Source organism: Anguilla rostrata, chromosome 4 (genome assembly GCF_018555375.3).
Source record: "Anguilla rostrata isolate EN2019 chromosome 4, ASM1855537v3, whole genome shotgun sequence".
In the NCBI taxonomy this organism is placed as follows: Eukaryota; Metazoa; Chordata; class Actinopteri; order Anguilliformes; family Anguillidae; genus Anguilla; species Anguilla rostrata.
Window position 1 is genome coordinate 6,527,705 of NC_057936.1, and position 20,179 is coordinate 6,547,883.

At 51.6% G+C, this 20,179-nt stretch overlaps 1 protein-coding gene across 10 annotated transcripts in view; it reads right to left on the bottom strand.

The window, feature by feature from the left end:
• Positions 1 to 20,179, bottom strand: part of tcf3b (transcription factor 3b) — a 52,267-nt gene that overhangs the window by 20,345 nt on the left and 11,743 nt on the right. For all 10 annotated transcript variants that reach the window (XM_064330297.1, XM_064330299.1, XM_064330296.1 and 7 more), the window contains exons 2-4: positions 19,654 to 19,755; positions 15,956 to 16,028; positions 1,020 to 1,096 (exon numbers count right to left, since the gene is read on the bottom strand). In XM_064330297.1, coding sequence (XP_064186367.1) covers positions 1,020 to 1,096; positions 15,956 to 16,028; positions 19,654 to 19,728 — 225 coding nt within the window. In that variant the 5' untranslated portion in view covers positions 19,729 to 19,755. The remainder of the gene's footprint in view (positions 1 to 1,019; positions 1,097 to 15,955; positions 16,029 to 19,653; positions 19,756 to 20,179) is intronic.

Here is a 20,179-nt window from a genome sequence, read left to right on the forward strand (position 1 = left end):
TACCTCAGTGCTCGTACAAATGTTGGATCAAGGTATGATTTTAATTACCTCAATCATACCTTGATCTTACATTTTGTATAAGCACCAGCTACAGCCTCAGACCTACAGTTTTTGCTGCGCTCAAGCACAGGAGGGAACAAGTAGTTTACAGAGCTGTCAGTAAACTAAAACTAAGGCAATTGGTCAGAATAAAAACTGGCACACAGACTAGTCCTCCATTACCAGAGTTGTGCACCCTTGGCCGAGCATAAAGGATCCGTTTCAGGATTTTCTGCCGCCCTCCTGAAACGAATTGGCCCTTGCTATGCACCCCTGGCCTCGGCCATTCCATGGTGTCCATCCCATATGTTGTGTAATGTGAAAGTGTACGACAGTAGCCGAGGTAGGGATGGGCGATGCATCGCCAAGATAATTAGCGAATTCAATAACGGTCGTAGCCACCATATGCTGCATTACATTTCGTCTTGTTCTTCATAATTATACCTGAAGCAGTTAGTAAACAACCAAACTAAAAAGGCTACGTGAAATGCTTCAGGAGAAGGGAAAAAAAAGAAAAAAAAGAAAACGAACTGAAAATAAGAGCTGTTATATACTGGATGTTGATGAGATAAGCCAATCAGCACCAAGGACGTACAGCGTCCATGTGGTCATGTGATGTGTCCTGTCAGCTAGTCCTTGCAGCTGATTGGCTGTCTTATGGTCACCCAACAGATAACAGTGGTGATGTTTTTCCTTTACAACTGCATCGGGGGTCAATTAAAGAGAAAAAGACTACAAAAATGGCACTACACCACACGGTGGCCACGGCCGTTACTGCATTCAATCATCATCATCTCGATACATCGCCCATCCATAAGCCAAGGTCACAGTTTTCGTCATTAACCCCTGTGTGTCCCTCCGTCAGAGGCACACAGCATTCGGACTGTAGGCTGAATGCACCAGTGCGGGCCGCAGTGCAGCGCAGGCAGCGGCCCGCCCGGGAGCGGCTCGGCGGTGGCCGGACGGGGCGGAGCTCGTACCCGTGCCTGATTGAAGGAGGAGGGGCTGTTCTGCTCTCCGGGGCCCCACGATCCGGTCCCGCTACGCTCCTCCAAACCTGGAACAGAGGCGACGAGACCCGCCGTCAGACCCAAGAAACTGCAAAGATGCGAGCGCTAAAACGGGACAGGAGCGGGACAGGAGCGGGACAGGAGCGGGACAGACAGGAATGGGACAGGAGTGGGACAGGAGCGGGACAGGAGAGGGACAGGAGAGGGACAGGAATGGGACAGGAGAGGGACAGGAGCGGGACAGGAGCGGGACAGGAGAGGGACAGGCACGGGACAGGAGAGGGACAGGAATGGGACAGGAGAGGGACAGGAGCGGGACAGGAGCGGGACAGGAGCGGGACAGGAGCGGGACAGGAGAGGGACAGGAGCGGGACAGGAGAGGGACAGGAGAGGGACAGGAGCGGGACAGGAGCGGGACAGGAGAGGGACAGGAGAGGGACAGGAGCGGGACAGGAGAGGGACAGGAGAGGGACAGGAGAGGGACAGGAGCGGGACAGGAGCGGGACAGGAGCGAAAGAGGAGTAAACATTCTAACAGATATGCAGATGATAGGCGAGGTCGGCATAGCAACAACAGACACTCCAAAGGCCCCGCCCACGCCCCATTCATGCCCGCTTTACCGCCCAGGCCGGCGCTGAACGGGCCGCGCCCAGCGGCGGGCAGCCGGAGGCCGGGCTGCAGACCGTGCCCGAGGCAGAGCGGGTTCACAGTAACACGACCCACACGAGGCGCGCGAAACCGCAGCCCGGGAGCAAGGGCGCATATCAATTTCAGCAACCTTATGTTCGCTGCGCTTTTATTTTCTTTTTTGTTTTTTAAAAACATCGATCCTTCTCAGAGAGAAGAGAAAAAAAAAAGGGTCCATTTTGCAAAGAGGCTTCCACACATCAAAGTCATCATTTCCATTTCGCATTACGCCCATCCATCATTCGCACGGATACCATAAAAGCCGTAAAGGCGACGGCTAATGAGCAAGAAAGGCAGTTGTTTTGCAGGGGGAGATGGGACGAGATGCCTTTCTCAAGGTAGCTATCAGGGGGTGTTGTGCTTTGCTGAGCAGACAAAAAAAAGGGGTGGGGGGGGGGGAGAAAAAGAAAAAGTTGAGCGTAGCACTGCAGCACTGTTTTACATCGCATTGGTCTGAGTTTAAAAAAGGAACTTCTGCAGCCGTGACGACGTGCCGGTCTTCACTGTGTACACGCTTTCCCCACACACACACACACACGCGTGTGCACCGACACGGAGGTCCTGAGGACAGGGAGCGCAGGGAGGGGGCGAGCCGAAAAGCAGAGTGACAGGGTGTGACCGTTTCCCCCCTCTCCTCTCTTCCGTTCCTGGTTCCGTTTCTACCCCCTCGACTGCGTCGAGAGCAGCGCAGTCGTCCCCCCCACAAGCGCGTGCGCATTTAGGCCTGTGCTCACGCACATGTGTGTGCGTTCCGTACGCAAACTCAACCCCGCGCGTTCCGTACGCAAACTCAACCCCGCGCGTTCCGTACGCAAACTCAACCCCGCGCGTTCTCTACGCAAACTCAAACCCGAGCGTTCCGTACGCAAACTCAACCCGCGCGTTCCGTACGCAAACTCAACCCGCGCGTTCCGTACGCAAACTCAAACCCGCGCGTTCCGTGCGCAAACTCAACCCCGTGCGTTCCGTACGCAAACTCAACCCCGTGCGTTCCGTACGCAAACTCAACCCCGTGCGTTCCGTACGCAAACTCAACCCCGTGCGTTCCGTACGCAAACTCGAACCCGTGCGTTCCGTAAGCAAACTCAACCCCGTGCGTTCCGTACGCAAACTCAACCCCGCGCGTTCCGTACGCAAACTCAACCCGTGCGTTCGTACGCAAACTCAACCCCGTGCGTTCCGTACGCAAACTCGAACCCGTGCGTTCCGTAAGCAAACTCAACCCCGTGCGTTCCGTACGCAAACTCAACCCCGCGCGTTCCGTACGCAAACTCAAACCCGCGCGTTCCGTACGCAAACTCAAACCCGTGCGTTCCGTACCCAAACTCAACCCCGTGCGTTCTGTACGCAAACTCAACCCCGTGCGTTCTGTACGCAAACTCAACCCCGTGCGTTCTGTACGCAAACTCAACCCCGTGCGTTGGGGTCTCTAGCTCCTCGCGCGTGGAGAGATTGCCAGAAAAAGAGAGGAAAAAACATTTTAAAGATCGGCGAAGCAGAAATTTCTAATAACCCCTCTCCCCCCCTCCCCGTCTTGTTTTAGCACTGCCGTCACTCTCTGGAGAGAAGAGGCTTAATTGCATACTGATTTGCATAATTGTGCATATTAATGTGGCTACCTTATGAATATTCATATTTGCCTTTGATTTTGTTGTCTAATTAAAAAAAGAGGGAGGAGGAGGAGGGGGGGGGAGCTCAGCAAGATCAGCAACTGTGGGGATATGGGGGGGGTGGGGGGAGATGGGGGGGGGGGGGGGGATGAGTGATGAGAGTAACAGAGCGGTGCGTGCTCCTACATACGCCGTGACAGCGGTGATCTATGGAGCTGGTGCCGGCTCGCCGTGCCGCGGTAGAGAGAGAACGCCAGCCGCCGTTTCTCCGACCGCCGGCGCCCACCTCTCCGCGAAAGCCACCGTCGCCAAGTCGCCAGGCGGCCGAGAGGCTCGCGTCCGCCCCCGGAGCCGAAACCGCGACGAAATGCGCCAAAAAAATATGGCGGCTATGGACGAGTGACTGACGTCTTTTTTTTTTTTTTTTACCTCTCCCGCCTTTGGGACTTTGAGCACAAGCCACAGAAACACGGCCATTGCACTGGCAGCGTACCGCGGCTAGCCCGAATCGGTTCCAAATGCTAATAAGGCATCGTCGGTAAAAAAATACACAAAAATATACGGCCTTGTAGCCATTTCCAAGATCCTTGCCAATAGATTCAATTAGGGTTTAAGCTCGACTCATTTCATAACTGGCCGTTTTGACGACAAAAAAAAAAAAGCATTTTTTTTTAATGCATTTCGCATTCAGATCGGTGTGGCATTAGACATGCACAGCCCTTTGAAAGGAAATTAATGCCCTGACTACATTGTTTACCACACTTGTGCGGAGTGATTAACTCAGAGGCAATTAAGAAGCGAGGCGAGCGGAGAGCTGCTCCAATAGCAGCAGATACCACAGAGTTCTGCCTGAACTAGACACCCAGGAAACGTGCAGGTAGTGAGCACCCAGGATGGCAGTCATCAGCTATCCGAGTAAGGGTGGGGAAGAGGGACAATGTAGGTAGGGCAGAAGAGGGACAGGCAAACTTCCACAAATCAAATTGGCCAATATAGGCTGCGGAAAAACACAACACCGAGAGAAATAAAGTGTGTGGGGGGGGGGGGAGAGAAAAGAGGACAGTGACATTTAATTGTGCATATTAATTACTTTTTCCACATACATATTCATAAGGATTTTCAATTTACATTCCTAATTAAAACACATCTAATATGATGAGTAGACGGTTGCTGTAGAATACATAAGGCCCCGCCCGATTCGCGGAGGTGGGGAGGGGGGGGTTTGGGGGGAATGTAACACAGACCGTGAAAAGCCCGCCCCCCCACCCCCGTGAAATCTGGTGAATGCTGTGAAATTCAATTTTACCCAAATTCTGACCGCAACACAAGAATCTTTGTGTTCGCTGGAAACGTCAGACCGCCTGTACAGTTTCCGTAGTACCCAGGGCCATCTGGAGTGGAGCGGAGGTAAGAGCCACACCTCAACAATGGGCGGCCTCGCTGACCAAGAAATTTCCACAGAAACGTTTCGAATGGCCGAGTTCAGCAAAACATCACGGCAACGAGTTCAGCAAATATCTTAAAATAAAACCAGGGCTCTACAGCGCTCCCATTTTAGGAGCACCGGCCCGTAAAAATTGATGTGTGCCTACAGGGAAAATAATTCAGGTGCACATCTACTATTTGGGATGCATCAGTGTGCTCCTCGGAATCTGATCTATGGAAGAAAAAAAAAGTTAGGTGTGGAGCCCTGTAAATTTACAAGGAAGACTTATCAAAACAGTTTATTCCCTGCGTGTATCTTTGGCTTTAGTGCAAAGAGAAGCTCCAAACGCACTGAGCAGCTCAGAATAAACCAGACCTTCATCAGAGATTTCTGAGCATCCGCCTAGCCAGGACGTGGTCATTGCTGTCGCCTCTATTGTCTCCAATGGAAGGCGACTGAGAATTTTGAAATGAACCGCAACCAACTGCGGTCACGCTGTCGCCTTTTCCTGGCAGTTGGACCTCCCCCCCACCCCCCAAACGCTTGGTCACTCGATGTAACGATACACAAACCACATTAGCCAATCGGGTACAAACATTTAAAAAATAAAAAAAAAACTGTCACTTTTAGAAGTTCAAGCCAACATCAACGGACGTTAAAAGAACATGGTCACTGGTTTTAGAAGCGAACAACTGCATCTATGAGATCAGGTCTTAGGCTGTGGTAAGAGGTTAAAGGAGATCGGGTCTTAGACTTTGGTAAGAGGTTAAAGGAGATCAGGTCTTAGACTTTGGTAAGAGGAGGAGATCGGGTCTTAGACTTTGGTAAGAGGTTAAAGGAGATCGGGTCTTAGACTTTGGTAAGAGGTTAAAGGAGATCGGGGCTTAGGCTTGGTAAGAGGTTAAAGGAGATCGGGTCTTAGGCTGTGGTAAGAGGTTAAAGGAGATCGGCTCTTAGGCTTTGGTAAGAGGAGGAGATCGGGTCTTAGACTTTGGTAAGAGGTTAAAGGAGATCGGCTCTTAGACTTTGGTAAGAGGTTAAAGGAGATCGGCTCTTAGACTTTGGTAAGAGGTTAAAGGAGATCGGGTCTTAGACTTTGGTAAGAGGTTAAAGGAGATCGGGTCTTAGACTTTGGTAAGAGGTTAAAGGAGATCGGTCTTAGACTGTGGTAAGAGGTAAGGAGATCGGGTCTTAGACTGTGGTAAGAGGTTAAAGGAGATCAGGTCTTAGGCTTTGGTAAGAGGTTAAAGGAGATCGGGTCTTAGGCTTTGGTAAGAGGTTAAAGGAGATCGGGTCTTAGACTGTGGTAAGAGGTTAAAGGAGATCGGGTCTTAGACTGTGGTAAGAGGTTAAAGGAGATCAGGTCTTAGGCTTTGGTAAGAGGTTAAAGGAGATCGGGTCTTAGGCTTTGGTAAGAGGAGGAGATCGGGTCTTAGGCTGTGGTAAGAGGAGGAGATCAGGTCTTAGACTTTGGTAAGAGGTTAAAGGAGATTGGGTCTTAGACTTTGGTAAGAGGAGGAGATTGGGTCTTAGGCTTTGGTAAGAGGAGGAGATCGGGTCTTAGACTTTGGTAAGAGGAGGAGATCGGGTCTTAGACTTTGGTAAGAGGAGGAGATTGGGTCTTAGGCTTTGGTAAGAGGTTAAAGGAGATTGGGTCTTAGGCTTTGGTAAGAGGTTAAAGGAGATCGGGTCATAGGCTGTGGTAAGAGGTTAAAGGAGATCGGGTCTTAGGCTGTGGTAAGAGGTTAAAGGAGATCGGGTCTTAGGCTGTGGTAAGAGGTTAAAGGAGATTGGACGGTGCCTAAAGTCGCCAGCCAGCTTGGTGTCACGGACCCGGGACAGCCACGGATATAAACATGAATAACAGTGAGAGGGGGTGCCAGTGGTTAATCCATCGTCACGCGTTAATAACTCACCGCCCACACAGCGAATGTTTCAGTGACATTTACCTTCAGCTGAAACCTAGTCAATGAAACAGGCATCCGGCAGTAGTAAAACACACATTCTGGGGCGACATAGCTCAGGAGGTAAGAGCGGTTGTCTGGCAGTCGGAGGGTTGCCGGTTCGATCCCCGCCCTGGGCGTGTCGAAGTGTCCCTGAGCAAGACACCTAACCCCTAACTGCTCTGGTGAATGCGAGGCATCAATTGTAAAGCGCTTTGGATAAAAGCGCTATATAAATGCAGTCCATTTACCATCTTACACGAGCCATTATCACACGGGGAGACTAACCGATAGATCTCTGATGGTTTAGGTACAGCCCATTATTAAAAATGTTTTCGAGGGGTGTCTGGGTGGTGTAGAGGTATAAGCGCTCGCCTATCACCGCAGAGTACCGGGTTCAAACCCCGGCAGCGGTACTTCCGGCTTGGTCAGCCGTTCCTACGACCACAATTGGCAGTGTTGGCGGGTCAATGATCGTTGCATTAGCGACTCCTACTGGTTGGTCGGGGTGCCTGTTCAGCAGGGAGGGGATCTGGGGGAGATCGCATGAACCTCCGCACGCGTTACGCTCTCCCAGTGAAACTCCTCGCTGTCAGGTGAAAAGAAGCGGCTGGCGACTCCACATGTATCGGAGGAGGCATGTGGTAGTCTACACCCTTGCCCAGACCGACAGAGGATAGCGCATCGACCAGGACCGTGACACACACGGGGAATCGGTATAACGACTAAATTGGGGAGAAAATGGGAGAAAAAAAATGGCAAAAAATAAAAAAAGTTTTCGCTCCGCATCCATGCAGCTGCAGCTTCATCACGAATATCAGGTCAAATAAATGCCTGGGTTACGTGAATAATCGAGAGCAGAGGCTGGTGGGAAATCCCAAAACAGGACGGCCGTCGCCGCGCACCGCTGCTTTGCGTCCGGAGACCGTTTCCGCACGTCGCGTTACGTCACGTCACGTCAGGTTATATGTCATCTCAAGGTACGTCACGTTGAGATTCAGTTCACCTTCAGACCTGCTTTTTGCACGCGTTACCGAAGCTGTGGATCAGCCAGCTCTGGGTTTGTCATGATGGATTTTGTGCAGAGCGGTCAGCGCTGACCACAGCGCCCAGTCAAGACAGTAGAGCGCCAAAACGGAACAAAGAAACACACTACACGTAACAAGCTTAGTCCTAGGTCTCAGGCATTATTCGCCATTCCTCACAAAAAATAAAAAATATACTGATTATTATATATAATATATATATATATATTATTTTTTTTTTAAGTTATTGAAACGAAAGAAAAGTTGCCATTTCAGAGTGTTCAGCGGTACTGATCTACATGCCCATTGGCCCATCACACAGTGCTATACCGCATACATGAGTACGCAAGGAACGCAAGTCAACCGTACGCATCACTCACCCTCCCCCCCTACCAAAGACGGCGCTTCAACCGCCGACTTCTGACACGACAACCAACCCCCTGGATACTCCCCAGAGAGAGCCGCCCAGCCACAGCCATTTCCTGCCCCGACCAAAACAATGCAAATTTCACAGGGAACTTTCACACCAAACCAGTTTCCTGAGAACTGATTGACTTGATGGCGATTAACCAAATCAGGAGCGGACTGGACGTCAGTTCCACTTCCTTTTGGCTTGGAATGACGAGACATTTAAAACGCAAATGAAAAAAAAATAAATAAAAATAAATCAATGCACGCAAAAAGCAGGCCCAAAGGCATGTGAAATGTGGAAAAAAAGGTACATGAAATTTAAGCACAACAGGTTTTATATTCATAAATCTAGAACCTATGGAACTTCCACAGAGAAACTAGTACAAACCAAGGACCTAGAACAGAAATTAGTACACAAATATTTGGGTACAAGAGTTAACTAAAGTTAGCTAGCTTCCATTTTTTAAAATACGTTTGGCAACGAGAAGCATGAGGAGAAATGGATAGAATAAGCCCGAATTGAGGCTTAAAACGTAATGCACTTTTTTCTAAGGTGGAAATATGCAAGTATAGCGCGTAAGTGCTGAAAGCAGTGAATCTGTTTCGCAGAGAACTCCATTTCCTTCCCCAGCTTTTGCTTTTTGAAGTCCAGGAGTCACGTGCCCAAGCTCCCGGGTGCGAGGAACTCCACCTCGCTCTCCGCGGCACGCGATACGCGCACGACCTTGACATTCAACATTCGAGCGGCTTCGTTAAGGGAATGTTGACGTCTCCAATCTACGCGTGCGCACAGGCGTACACTCCATCTGAGCCTCGGTAGTGCGTTTTTTTTTTTTTTTTTTTGGGCCAGCAGAACTCCAAAACGGATATAAAACTCAGACCCACCCACATTCCATCCAGTTTAACAAAATCCAGCTTGGCTTACAAAGAGTAATCCCATCCGCATCTCAGCCAAGCGGTCGCGGGGTCCATCTTACGAGTTCCCGCGATCGAGAACAGGTTCTTTTTTTTAAATAGAATGAGCAACAATGCGATCTGCATAAGTAATTTGCTTCGGCAGACAGAGAGGAAGAGATGAGTCAATCGGTCGTCACTTTTGTATGGTGGTTGGAACAGCCCGAAGTAGTTTTAGAGAACCACAAAAGGATGTGAAATTAGCGTGTGTTCCCCAAAACAAACGAGAAGCTTTTCAATACAAACGCCCACCGCGGTAAAAAGGTAACGAACTGCACCGTTTCGTTTCAGACGTGCGTTATCCCGAAATGATTCCACAGATTACGTCTGAACAGAGAAGTGTAGCGACATATCCCTGAGGAAAAACAAAAGCATGAGGGAGTACACATGAGCTCATTCATAATGGCGGTAAAAAGAAAAACATTAAACATTTAAACATTCTGAAATATGTGTAGCGACAAAGGAACATTCTGGGTGAGATGTGGACGAATGGGCACAAACTCTGACGAAAAGGCTGTGTGGGCCACAGCCAGTAATATCACCACATGCACGATACAACGTTCACCGATACAGATAACAAACGCTATAAAAAATACGACACCACAAAATTCTTCAAACTATTTCCATGAGTCTTCCATATTCAGTTCCTTGGAAATTTCCTCATCTTTAAAATCAAGTTCCTACAGTTTTATTTATTTATTATTTTTTTACAAAGGCAGGGAACCAGAATGCATTAACCCAGTGAACATTTTTGCAGTGACCAGTCAGGGAAAAGTCAGCTACACACCCTGTAGGACTTCAGGTGAAAATGCTTCGAAATTCGGCTGAAAAGTGAAAGTCTGTAGCCAGGCTACATCCAGCTAAGACCTGGGCTATACTGGGGTTACCCTCGTCCAGGGGTGTCAAACTGAAGCCCAAGGGGGACTGCAGTGTCTGAGGACTTTTGTGGTTTCATTTCAATCAGCTGCCAATTACAGCCTTGAGAACGAGGTGTGTGGACTCCTTGGCCGATCAACGGCTTAAATAAAACACCAGCAGACACCGCGGGCCTCCAGGACTGGAGTTCGACACCTGTGCCCTAGACTGTTTATGTGAAAACGTCTCGTAACCAAGGTTATAACCCCCCAAGACATCCAGATTCCAGCTTTTTTGCTCACTGGGAAGACAGAAGACGGAGAGAGAGTCACAGAGCTCTGCTCTCTCTCTCTCTCTAACCTCTTCCCCTTACTCAGGTCTTTAAAAGCACGGGAGGCGTGCAGTCACACCTCCGTGAGCACATGCGCACGCACACACACGCAGAAGTGATGAAGAACCACGGCGTCCGGCCAACAGGCGAAAATAGCCCCCCTAGCATCACCTCCCAGCGCCCTCACGCCAAAAAGCCCGAACTCTCCCAAAGTCCAGAGAGAAGACTCAGGCAGGCCCGGCAGAGGAGACAGCACCCCTCTCCCCCCCCCCTCCGGGGTGGAAAAGGTTATCTTTCACCAGGGCGCTCGAACGAACGAACAAGGTCAGGAGTTTCATTAAAAAAAGAAAAAAATGAATCGGCGGACTAATCTGCTCGCAAGGAGCGAAACGACTGCTTGGAGAAATGGAGGGAGGCGGACGGGAGGGGGGGGGCGGTTCTGAGTTAGCTCGCGGCTCGCGGGTCTTCCCGAGCGGTAATTACTCAGGTGATCAGAACGGGACGCCGATCAGGGAAGAACCCCCTCCTGGCAGAGCCGTTACACCCCGGCGGGGGTCAGGCAGGGAGGAGTGGGCGTCCCGGCGTTCGCCTGCCAAGCGCGTGAGTCACACCAGGACCCAGCCGCTGCTGCTGCCGCTGCCGCCGCCATGCTCACCCCTCTCAACAGCCCTACAGTCTGAATCAGCCCTTGGGTCTATAGTTACACACACACAGACACACACTCACACACACACACACAACACACACACACACAACACACCACACACGTCAACAACACACACACCACACCCCACACACAACACACACATAACACACACACACAACACACACACAACAACACGATAATCACCTCACACCAGCACCACATCACACTCACACTCCTCACTCCACTCACACTACCTACTCACACTCAACCACACCACATCACACTCACACCACCACCACACACACACACACACACACACACACACTCACACACTCACACACTCACACACTCACACGCAGGTGGAGACAGGGGGAAAGCATGTCACGGTCTGAGTCATCGCCCTGGGGGGCACAAACAGAGACGTATATAAAAATACATTTTAAAAAAGGGGAAGACGGAAAGACGTTTGGGAGTTAAGTGCACGCTGAGAACAAAGCACCCAGGTATGTGTCAGCTTCACCTGTCCTTCATCTCCTAGCTGTAAAACAAGAGGCTGAGGCGGCTGACTCACCGAGTTCAGACACACACACACACACACGCACACACGCACGCACGCACGCACACACACAGAAGTGTGCAGAAAGTCCTCCTCTTCCTCTACTGTACTGACACCATTTGAAACATATCACACGGAAATCTCACTATCAGGCTTTCTGTAAATGAAACAGTGTGGGTTGGCGGGAGGGGGGGGGGGGGGAGAGGTTAATGTTGACCCCATAGCAGACCTGCTGCCCAAAAATAAATAAATAAATAAATCACAGGATAAAGACAGGAAGTCTCCATTCGTCTCTCCTGACCTTTACCAACCGCAAAAAAAAAGGCGCCATAGGGAAGTCGGGAACAAAGTGAAACTCAATTACATTCAAATTCAAGAGCGAAAGTAAAGAGCGAAACGGCGCTCCTACACGCCAAAGAACACGTGACTGAGGTCTCGGGATGAAACAGGAGCTCCCGCGACAACGGACGTTCAGAAGTAGGAACAAAAAAAAAAAAAAAACAGAAAAACGTGCGCTCACATAAGATCCACCCAGCTGTTTAGTAAGATTAGACGCTTTGTCTGTGGCGCTGTAAGGTCTCCGATATCGGCATAACACAGCCACCAGTCACATCTCGGGGGGGGGAGTAACCGTCCTCCTTTGTCAGGACCTTTCCCTCCACCCTGCTTCAGCCAATCACAAAGTGCTGCGGTAGCTCGTGTTTAAGAAGAGAAGAAAAAAAAAAAGGTGAATTTTTAAAGAGGGCTTGTGTGTACCTGCTCACTGCTGTTCCAGCCCCCCCCCCCCCAATCTCTCAGCATGAGAGGGGAACGCGCTTTCCCAATTGTTCTCCTGAAAGAGGTCCCTCACAAGTAACAGGGGGGCGGGGTGGGGGGGGTGGGGGGGGTGTTAAGGTGAGAAAAGAGCAGGTGATGAGAGCCATAGAAGACGGCGGTGGTGGCGGTGGTAATGGGAGGGGTTCGTTTCCCAGGCCTGTCCCAGCGTCCTCCTCCTCCCCCTGCGGGTGACGGAGGGGCGGCAGCAGCTGCGGAGGTGAGGGAGGGGACGCCTGGAAGACCCCGTCCCGCAGACCAAGCTCTAAGCTCTCCGCGAGGGGCGAGGAGGGGAGGGGGGCTTTGTTTTCGCCCCTTTGAGGCCATTTCCTGAGGGTCAGCAGAAGGAGGGGGGGGTGGGGGCTGAGCTGCGTGTTGGGGGAGGAGTGTTTGGCACTTTAGGGGAGGGGGGGAATCGTTTAAAGTCCATAAGCCATTTTCTGCCTTTGTTCCCGCTTTGGGGTGGATTTTCTCACTCTGGGGGGGGGGCAGCTTTGCTGTGAGGAAAATGGAGGGGGGGGGGGGCACAGAGTCTGCTCCCACTGCAACCTCCATTTTGGAGATCAGTTTGAATGCGACGAAAAGTTGTGAATACTCCCTTTCAGTGTTTAAGCAAAATCACACACACACACACGCAGTGGTTTACGCTCGCGTAGGATTCAAAGCCATCCGCTCTTTCCAAGAGACACAAATCACACGCCGACAGCAGAAAAACAAGTTTAAAAAAAAAAAAAGTAGTAAAAAGCATAAATCAATGTTTACACTTCAAAAGACAATAACCAGGGCGCACCAGGGACCGAACATTAAGGTTCAAACAGGAACTTTTAACGCAAGCCACAGTGGCCTGAGCTACAGCTGATGCCTGTTTCTCTTTTACGTCAGCCACGATGGATTAAAAGAAACAGCACAGAACAGAACAGTTTTTATGCTATAAACATATGACACAGCAAACATATCGCTAAAAAAAATCGTTCAATGGCCGACTATTTTGAACACATTGAACAGAAACTGATTTTTCTCCATATGGTGTACTTTGTAGAGCATACAGTTCAAGCACTATGCAACAAGTATTTTGGAAGTAAGCATGTCGAGTCAAAAAAGAAAAGAAAGATCAGGCTACTGTGATCAAGCAGGGATTTAAAAACCCAGCAAAATACTGTACTGTGTTGTGGTAAGAGAGAGGACAGTTTTCAGAAGCCAGGATCCAGAATGACTTAACCTCTCTCAATTAATGTAAAAGGCAGACGCTTGAAATTCACTTGTTTACACTTGTGGCAGAACGTGTCACTTGTGAGACGTCAGTGAAAAACTCTACAAGGTCAAAGGTCATTCACTCAAAGGAAAGAGAAGGGTGAAAAAAAAAAAAAGCACCAACGCCTCTTCAACAGTTTAAGGCCAACTTCGGGACAGTGACAAAGAGTCAAAGGAAGTCATTCCATACGGCATCCCCAGACACCAAAGACCGTTTCAGCATGAATTTGAATTGGTCGCATCAGACCAATCACAGCCCAGCTTAATTCACATACTCCAAATAAGCCATTCACACGTTTTACTATATTCAGGTAACCGCCTCCCATATTGAAAACGACAGGTGTAGCCCAGACAGGGAAACCGGCCCGTATCTGAGCACACACATTCCCCCGAGCCGGCCGAGCGTAGGCCCACGCGATGCCGTGTTCAGTGACTGAACGCACGCGTCGCTGCGCTTCACTGCGCATCGTAAACACCGGTCCCGAGCCGCGGGCCAGGCGCTCCGGCGGTGCGTAGCCGTGCGTTACGGACGGCGGCTCGGTGACAGCGCGGACAGCGGCGTTTAAAAACGGCGTAGCTCGCACGCCGGCCCCGACCGCGCGACAGCACCGCCGCGAAAACATCCACACGGTCCCGTGTATCCGCCGACCGCCAAGCTGCCTGGAAAGTATTTTAGGGGGGGGGAACCAAAGGCCCGCTCACCCCCCCCCCAACCCCCCCACCCCCCCACCCCGGTGACTGACAGAGAAAAACAGCGAGCGCTTCCATAAAAACCCGCCAAGTTGCGACACGGCGAGCGGCCGCCCCCGTCATTTCCCGTCTACGCCTGGGGGAACCGACACCAGCGCCGCGTTCGTCTCGTCAAACCCCCGTCAGCGAGGGGGACTGCAGTCCCAAACTGGCCCGGTCCCTCCCCCTGCGCCCCCGCCCCCGCCCCCGCTCCCTCCTTTTGGGAGCAGAATTCCAGAGCTGCAGTCAGTGTGATGCAACGCAGCCCCATACAGAATGTTCAAAGGCTCTGAAATCGTCTCCAGCCCTCGCTCGCTGCACCATCTTGGAAGCATAAAAAGTTGGGGGGGGGGGGGGTGGAGGTCGGGGTTTGGGGGGGGGAGGGGTTGGGGGTTTGGGCGGGGGGAGGGCTGCCCTGGCTTTCAGTACGCACAGGGAGAGTAAAGGTTTGGGGGTTTGGGGGGGGTTTGGGGCAGGGGCTCTCAGTACGCACAGGGAGAGTAAAGCCATGATCAAAGCCAGCGGGACGGCCCGGCGTTCTGGCCTGACGCTGAGAAACACCATGCAGGGAGCGGAGGACAGAAAACAAGCCAGCCGTGCGTGTGTGTGTGTGTGTGTGTGTGAGAGAGTGTGTGTGTGTGTGTGTGTGTGTGCGTGTGTGTGAGAGAGTGTGTGTGTGTGTGTGAGTGTGTGTGTGTGTGTGTGTGTGTGTGTGGTGTGTGTGTGTGTGGCGTGTGCGTGTGTGCGCGTGTGTGAACGTGTGTGTGTGTGAATGTGTGTGTGTGTGTGTGTGTGCGTGCGCGTGCGTGTGCGTGTGCGTGTGTGAGAGTGCGTGTGTGAGTGTGTGCGTGAGAGTGCGTGTGCGTGTGCGTGTGTGAGAGAGTGTGTGTGTGTGTGTATGTGTGTGTGAGAGTGTGTGCGTGCGTGTGCGTGTGTGAGAGAGTGTGTGAGTGTGTGTGTGTGTGTGCGTGCGCGTGCGTGCGAGTATGTATGTGCATGAATGCGTGGGTGGGGGGTGGCAGGCGGATATCAACAGAACAATTTCACAACCAACTTTTACAGCCTCTCCTTTCGCTCTGAGCCACGCAGGCGATAAACAACAAACCAGGAACGTCCGGCTTTCCTGAACGAGAAGATCAAAGTTTTTTTCTGGGCAAAAAAAAAAAATCGTTGTAATAAAGCAGGCGAGACGTGGGGCGCAGTCGTTGGAACGGCCTCGAGTGACTCCCCCACCCCACCCCCCACCCCCCACCCCCAGCCCTCCCTGGTCCCCCCTCCCCAGGTGGCTGCAGGTTCGCTCCCAACTGTGGCACTCTCTCAGCCAGACAAGCGTGGAATCGGCTGCATCCCAACACAGTCGTGCCATTGTGCACATTTACACCACGCCCCGTGTGCGCCAGGGCTCGCGCCAGCCAACCGTTGGCGTCGGCTCGTTTGATGCGACCGTAAAAGCGATCAAAAGCAGGCGCAAGCGGGCAGGTCCATGCCCCCCCCCACCCCACCCCACCCCACACTTAAAAGAAAAAAAAAAGGAAAAAAGAAAAAAATTGCTCTGTCACTACACTAAGGGGAGCACAGTAAAGCACCTACAAGAGACAGAAATGCAGATAAAAATACTGAGTTGGGGGGGTGGGGGGAGAGGGGGGAAACACAATCAGAGGATGCCTACCTGGCCCTCCAAACTGGCTGCTGGCCAGCGTCGTTGGTCTGTTCTTCCCATTGGCCACGGGCGGCGCGAACATCTACAAGAGACAGGAGGAGGATGACAATGCAGGCCTCTTAACTGACAAGACACAACACACCACACCACCACAACCCTGCACATGAGCCATGGTCGGAAAGTTCATTCATACATTTCTTTTTTTTTTCTTTTTTTTTTACTTGATGCTGCATTCTGATTGGTCAGTTAGCGGGGAACAAACACAACGGCCAATCCGGCTCAAACCGGAGCTGCTAGGAAAACAACAAGTGTTCAGGACCGTGGTGGGTCAGCCGGACACGGCACCAGAACGTGTGTAATCCACAGTAAATGGCTTTACAGCAGCCTTGCACTGGGGCATCGGTGGCAGAAAAGTAATCTAACAGACGAGCTACACAGGACAGTCAAAGCCTCAGACTCCTTCACAAGTTCAAGGTGCTCCCCCCCCCCCCCAATCACCACCCCCCCCTCCCCTCCACGGTACGCACAGCGCCTCCCCCGAATTCTCGAGCACCTCAGGTACATAAACCTCCCCAGGGAAGAGGAGAACAGGCCAGGGTGGCACCGTTGTTAAAAAAAAACTGCCGTCACTGTAGTCATGGTTTCTCAGGGTCAGGTGTGGTCTGTACTGTGCGAACACCACGGCTAGCCACTTCACGCCACCACAGCTCACCCCCCCACCCCCCCACCCACCCAGGCACCTCCCCTCAACTAACGATCTTCCAGGGGAAAACCCTGAAGTTATACAAGACAGGTGAGACAATGTAGGTAAAGGAAATGCTACTGAAGGGGCTCTGTCTGTCTTTACCACTGAAGGGTGAGGTCTTCTGTGCGTTAAGGCTTTTTATTCTGTTTAAGTACCGACATGCCTTAAGGTTTCAGTGCAATAATTCAGTGCCCGGTAATTACAGAAGTAAACACTTTTGGGGGTATCAGATACACGGGCAGGTTTAATACTGGCGAGGTCTAATTAGTTGCAAAATCATAATTCATTTGGGCTGGCGAGTTTGATGACAGGAACATTTTCTTAATTAGGACCCGGCGGTTTCGCGTCTACGTTCGCCCTCCAAAGACAGCGATCTTCCATTACAATCAATTAAGTCCGAGGCACCGGCCCGTCGATAAATCCCCAGCTCACGGCCGGGGCTCTGAGACGCTAGCCTCGCGCCGTGAGCCGCGGTCCCCTACAAGACACAGGGCCGACTGCTGAGCTCCACCGTGAGCCGCGGTCCCCTACAAGACACAGGGCCGACTGCTGAGCCCCGCCCGCCCAGCATGGTCCAAAAGGCACAGGCAGGTTTAACAGGGGAACGGGCCGGAGCAGTGGTGGGCCAATAGAATCCGAGAAAGGGCCGATGTGGGTGCAGGTATTTCGTTTAGGCCCAGCACTAAGACACCTGATTCTACTTGTCAAGGTTTTTCGTTGAAGACCACGATTACTTAAATAGTTAAATCAGGTGTCGTAGCGCTGGGCTAAATCAGGAACTGCACCCACGCCAGCCCTTTCTGGATAAGATTGGACACCCCTGGTCTAGAAGCCCCAAAACAGAGACCCCCCCTCCCTCCTTCTACCTACAACCCCCAACTCACAAGTGAGCTGATCCGGGTCCCCAAACTTTAAACCAAACGCCTCTGCAGAGAACCGAAAGTTCTTAAACTTCCATGAGGAAGTCCTGCACATCAAATAAAACCAGCTTCCTTCTTTATCAAAGACGGAGAAATACTAAAACATTCTCATTCAAACAAATTTACCCCCCCCCCCCAAAAAAAGACCTTTTCCCAGTTTTGTTTTGGAAACCGACACCTTGTATAAAAGCAGTCACAAGCGTAAACCCTTGTTAACAAATACCTCAACATTTAAAAGCCCACCAAATCCCCCACCCCACCACCCGCCAGCCCCCCCCCCCCCCCCAACCACCCCAGTTCCCAGCATCGGACACGCCCTGGCCTTTATGCTCCAGCCGAAGTCCCTGGTCACCCCCATAAAGGGGCTCTCTCAACTTATAAAGCGGGCCCAGCTGTCACGCGTTTCCATCGCGGGCGGCTCGTATATCAGTGCCCGCGACGACATTTTTCCGTCCTTTTATTGTGCGGCCCTCTCTGCACGTTATAAGCCGCCATTTTGCGATGAAAGATAATATACTTGGAATATGTCACTCGCACAAAGGCAACTGTTAGCTGTGCCCATACTAGAAATAACCGCTCCCATACAGTCCACAAATATAGGCTACTGGATAGACTGCGAGTACGCGGCCAAGCACAAGCCCATGGAATAGACGGGGGAATGGGCCTAACTTATTAAAATGAGCACACGAGAAAAGTGTACACTGATAACCGAACCCGTGTTTTCAATGACCTATTCTTGAACTTGGGCGGTATGATGGTGCAGTGGGAAGCACAGTCACCTCACAGCAAGAAGGTCCCGGGTCGGAATGCCGGCCGGGACCTTTCTATGTCTGCACGTTCTCCCTGTGTCCACGTGGGTTCCCCCCCCCCCCACCCCCCACCCCCGACAGTCCAAAGATAGGGTAATGTCTATGTCCTTAGCCTAGGTTAGGCTAGGCTAGGCTAACTGGAGTGTCCAAATTGCTCATAGGTACGAGTGTGTCAGTGAATGGTGTGTGTGCGTGTGCGAGTACAGTACGTGTGTGTGTCCTATGATGGACTAGCAACCTGTCCAGGGCTCCACATCCACTCCCCCCCCCCGACCCCGCCCCCCACCTGCCCCCTCGACCCTGAGCAGGTATAAGCGGGTTAGATAATGGATGGACGGATTACTTAACCGCATGTAAAGTCCAGCTGAATGCACACTGTACTTAAACGTATGTAAGCAATGCAGAAATCTCAAAGCATGAAAGTGGCCACACTAATGCCATGGACCTGTACAGCTCTAATGGCTGTGGTCTGTGCACATGTGAAAGAGCTGTATGCAACAAACCACATCATAAGGGAGGAAAAAGCTCTTAAATCGGCTCAGAAATGGTCAGTTTAGAGCAATGAATACCCTCCTTGAGCTACTACTCACAGGGATATTTAAGAGGACAAAAAGCAGGCTAACACCATGCACAATACATTTAACCTCAGACAACCCCAATAACACACTACCAATCATAACCAGCAGTGAGGATCATTGAAGGCATTTCACCATGCTAAACCATGAGGTGATCCCGTACAGCATTTTCAATGGGCCCAGATGAAAACCAATCAGTTCGCTCAAACCAAACCAAGGGGGCGTGATCTGTGGGTATGGAGAAGTGGACACCCCCTCTCCCCCCTCCCAAACAGACCCCCTGAAGGAGCACCTCACACTAGGCCCACCACCCCCACCCCCTCCCCCTCTACCCTCTCTCTTCCTTTCCCCCTCTCATCCTCGCTCTCCCTCGTTCACTCTCTCCCTCTCTCGTTCTCTCTCACTCTCTCCCTCTCTCGTTCTCTCTCACTCTCTTCCTCTCTCGCTCTCGTGCTCTCACTCTCTCCCTCTCCCTCTCCCTCTCTACCTCTCTCTCGCCCTCGTGCTCTCTCCCTCTCTCGTGCTCTCACTCTCTCACACTCTCTCTCGCTCTCTTGCACTCTCTCCCTCCCTCTCTCTCTCTCTCACTCTAGCTCTCTCTCTCTCTTGCACTCTTACTCTCTCCCTGTCCCTCTCGCTCCCTCTCTCGCTCACTCACCGCACTGAAATCCAGGAGGTCGTTGAGTTCCTTGTCTGTTCCCACTGCGGCCATCCTCTCCTGCTGCTCGGTCATGCCACTCAGTCACAGCCACAAACAGCCCTACGAAAACAAACAAAAAAAATATCACGCACACGACCATGACTAGCCACCCCACCTGACAGCCATTCTTTCAAAACAGACTGCTTTCAAACGCACTTAAACAAATCTGAAATCGGAATGGAATGCTACAGAACACCCTGAGCCCGGTTTGAACGTATCCGACCACGCAGATGGCTCGCAGCTGGGGACACGCTCACAAACACAGGCTCGCAACAGCCACACTGCTGCACCTGGTCCACAACGAAACTGCCCAGCACACGATTACCCAACACAACCGCAGGAGGAAATGCTGCACACACGATACCCAACACACCGCAGGTGTAGGAACGCTGCTCCAGCACACGAGTTACCCAACACACGGCAGGGTAGAACTGCCGAGCACACGAGTTACCAACACACCGGCAGGTGTAGGAACGCTGCTCCA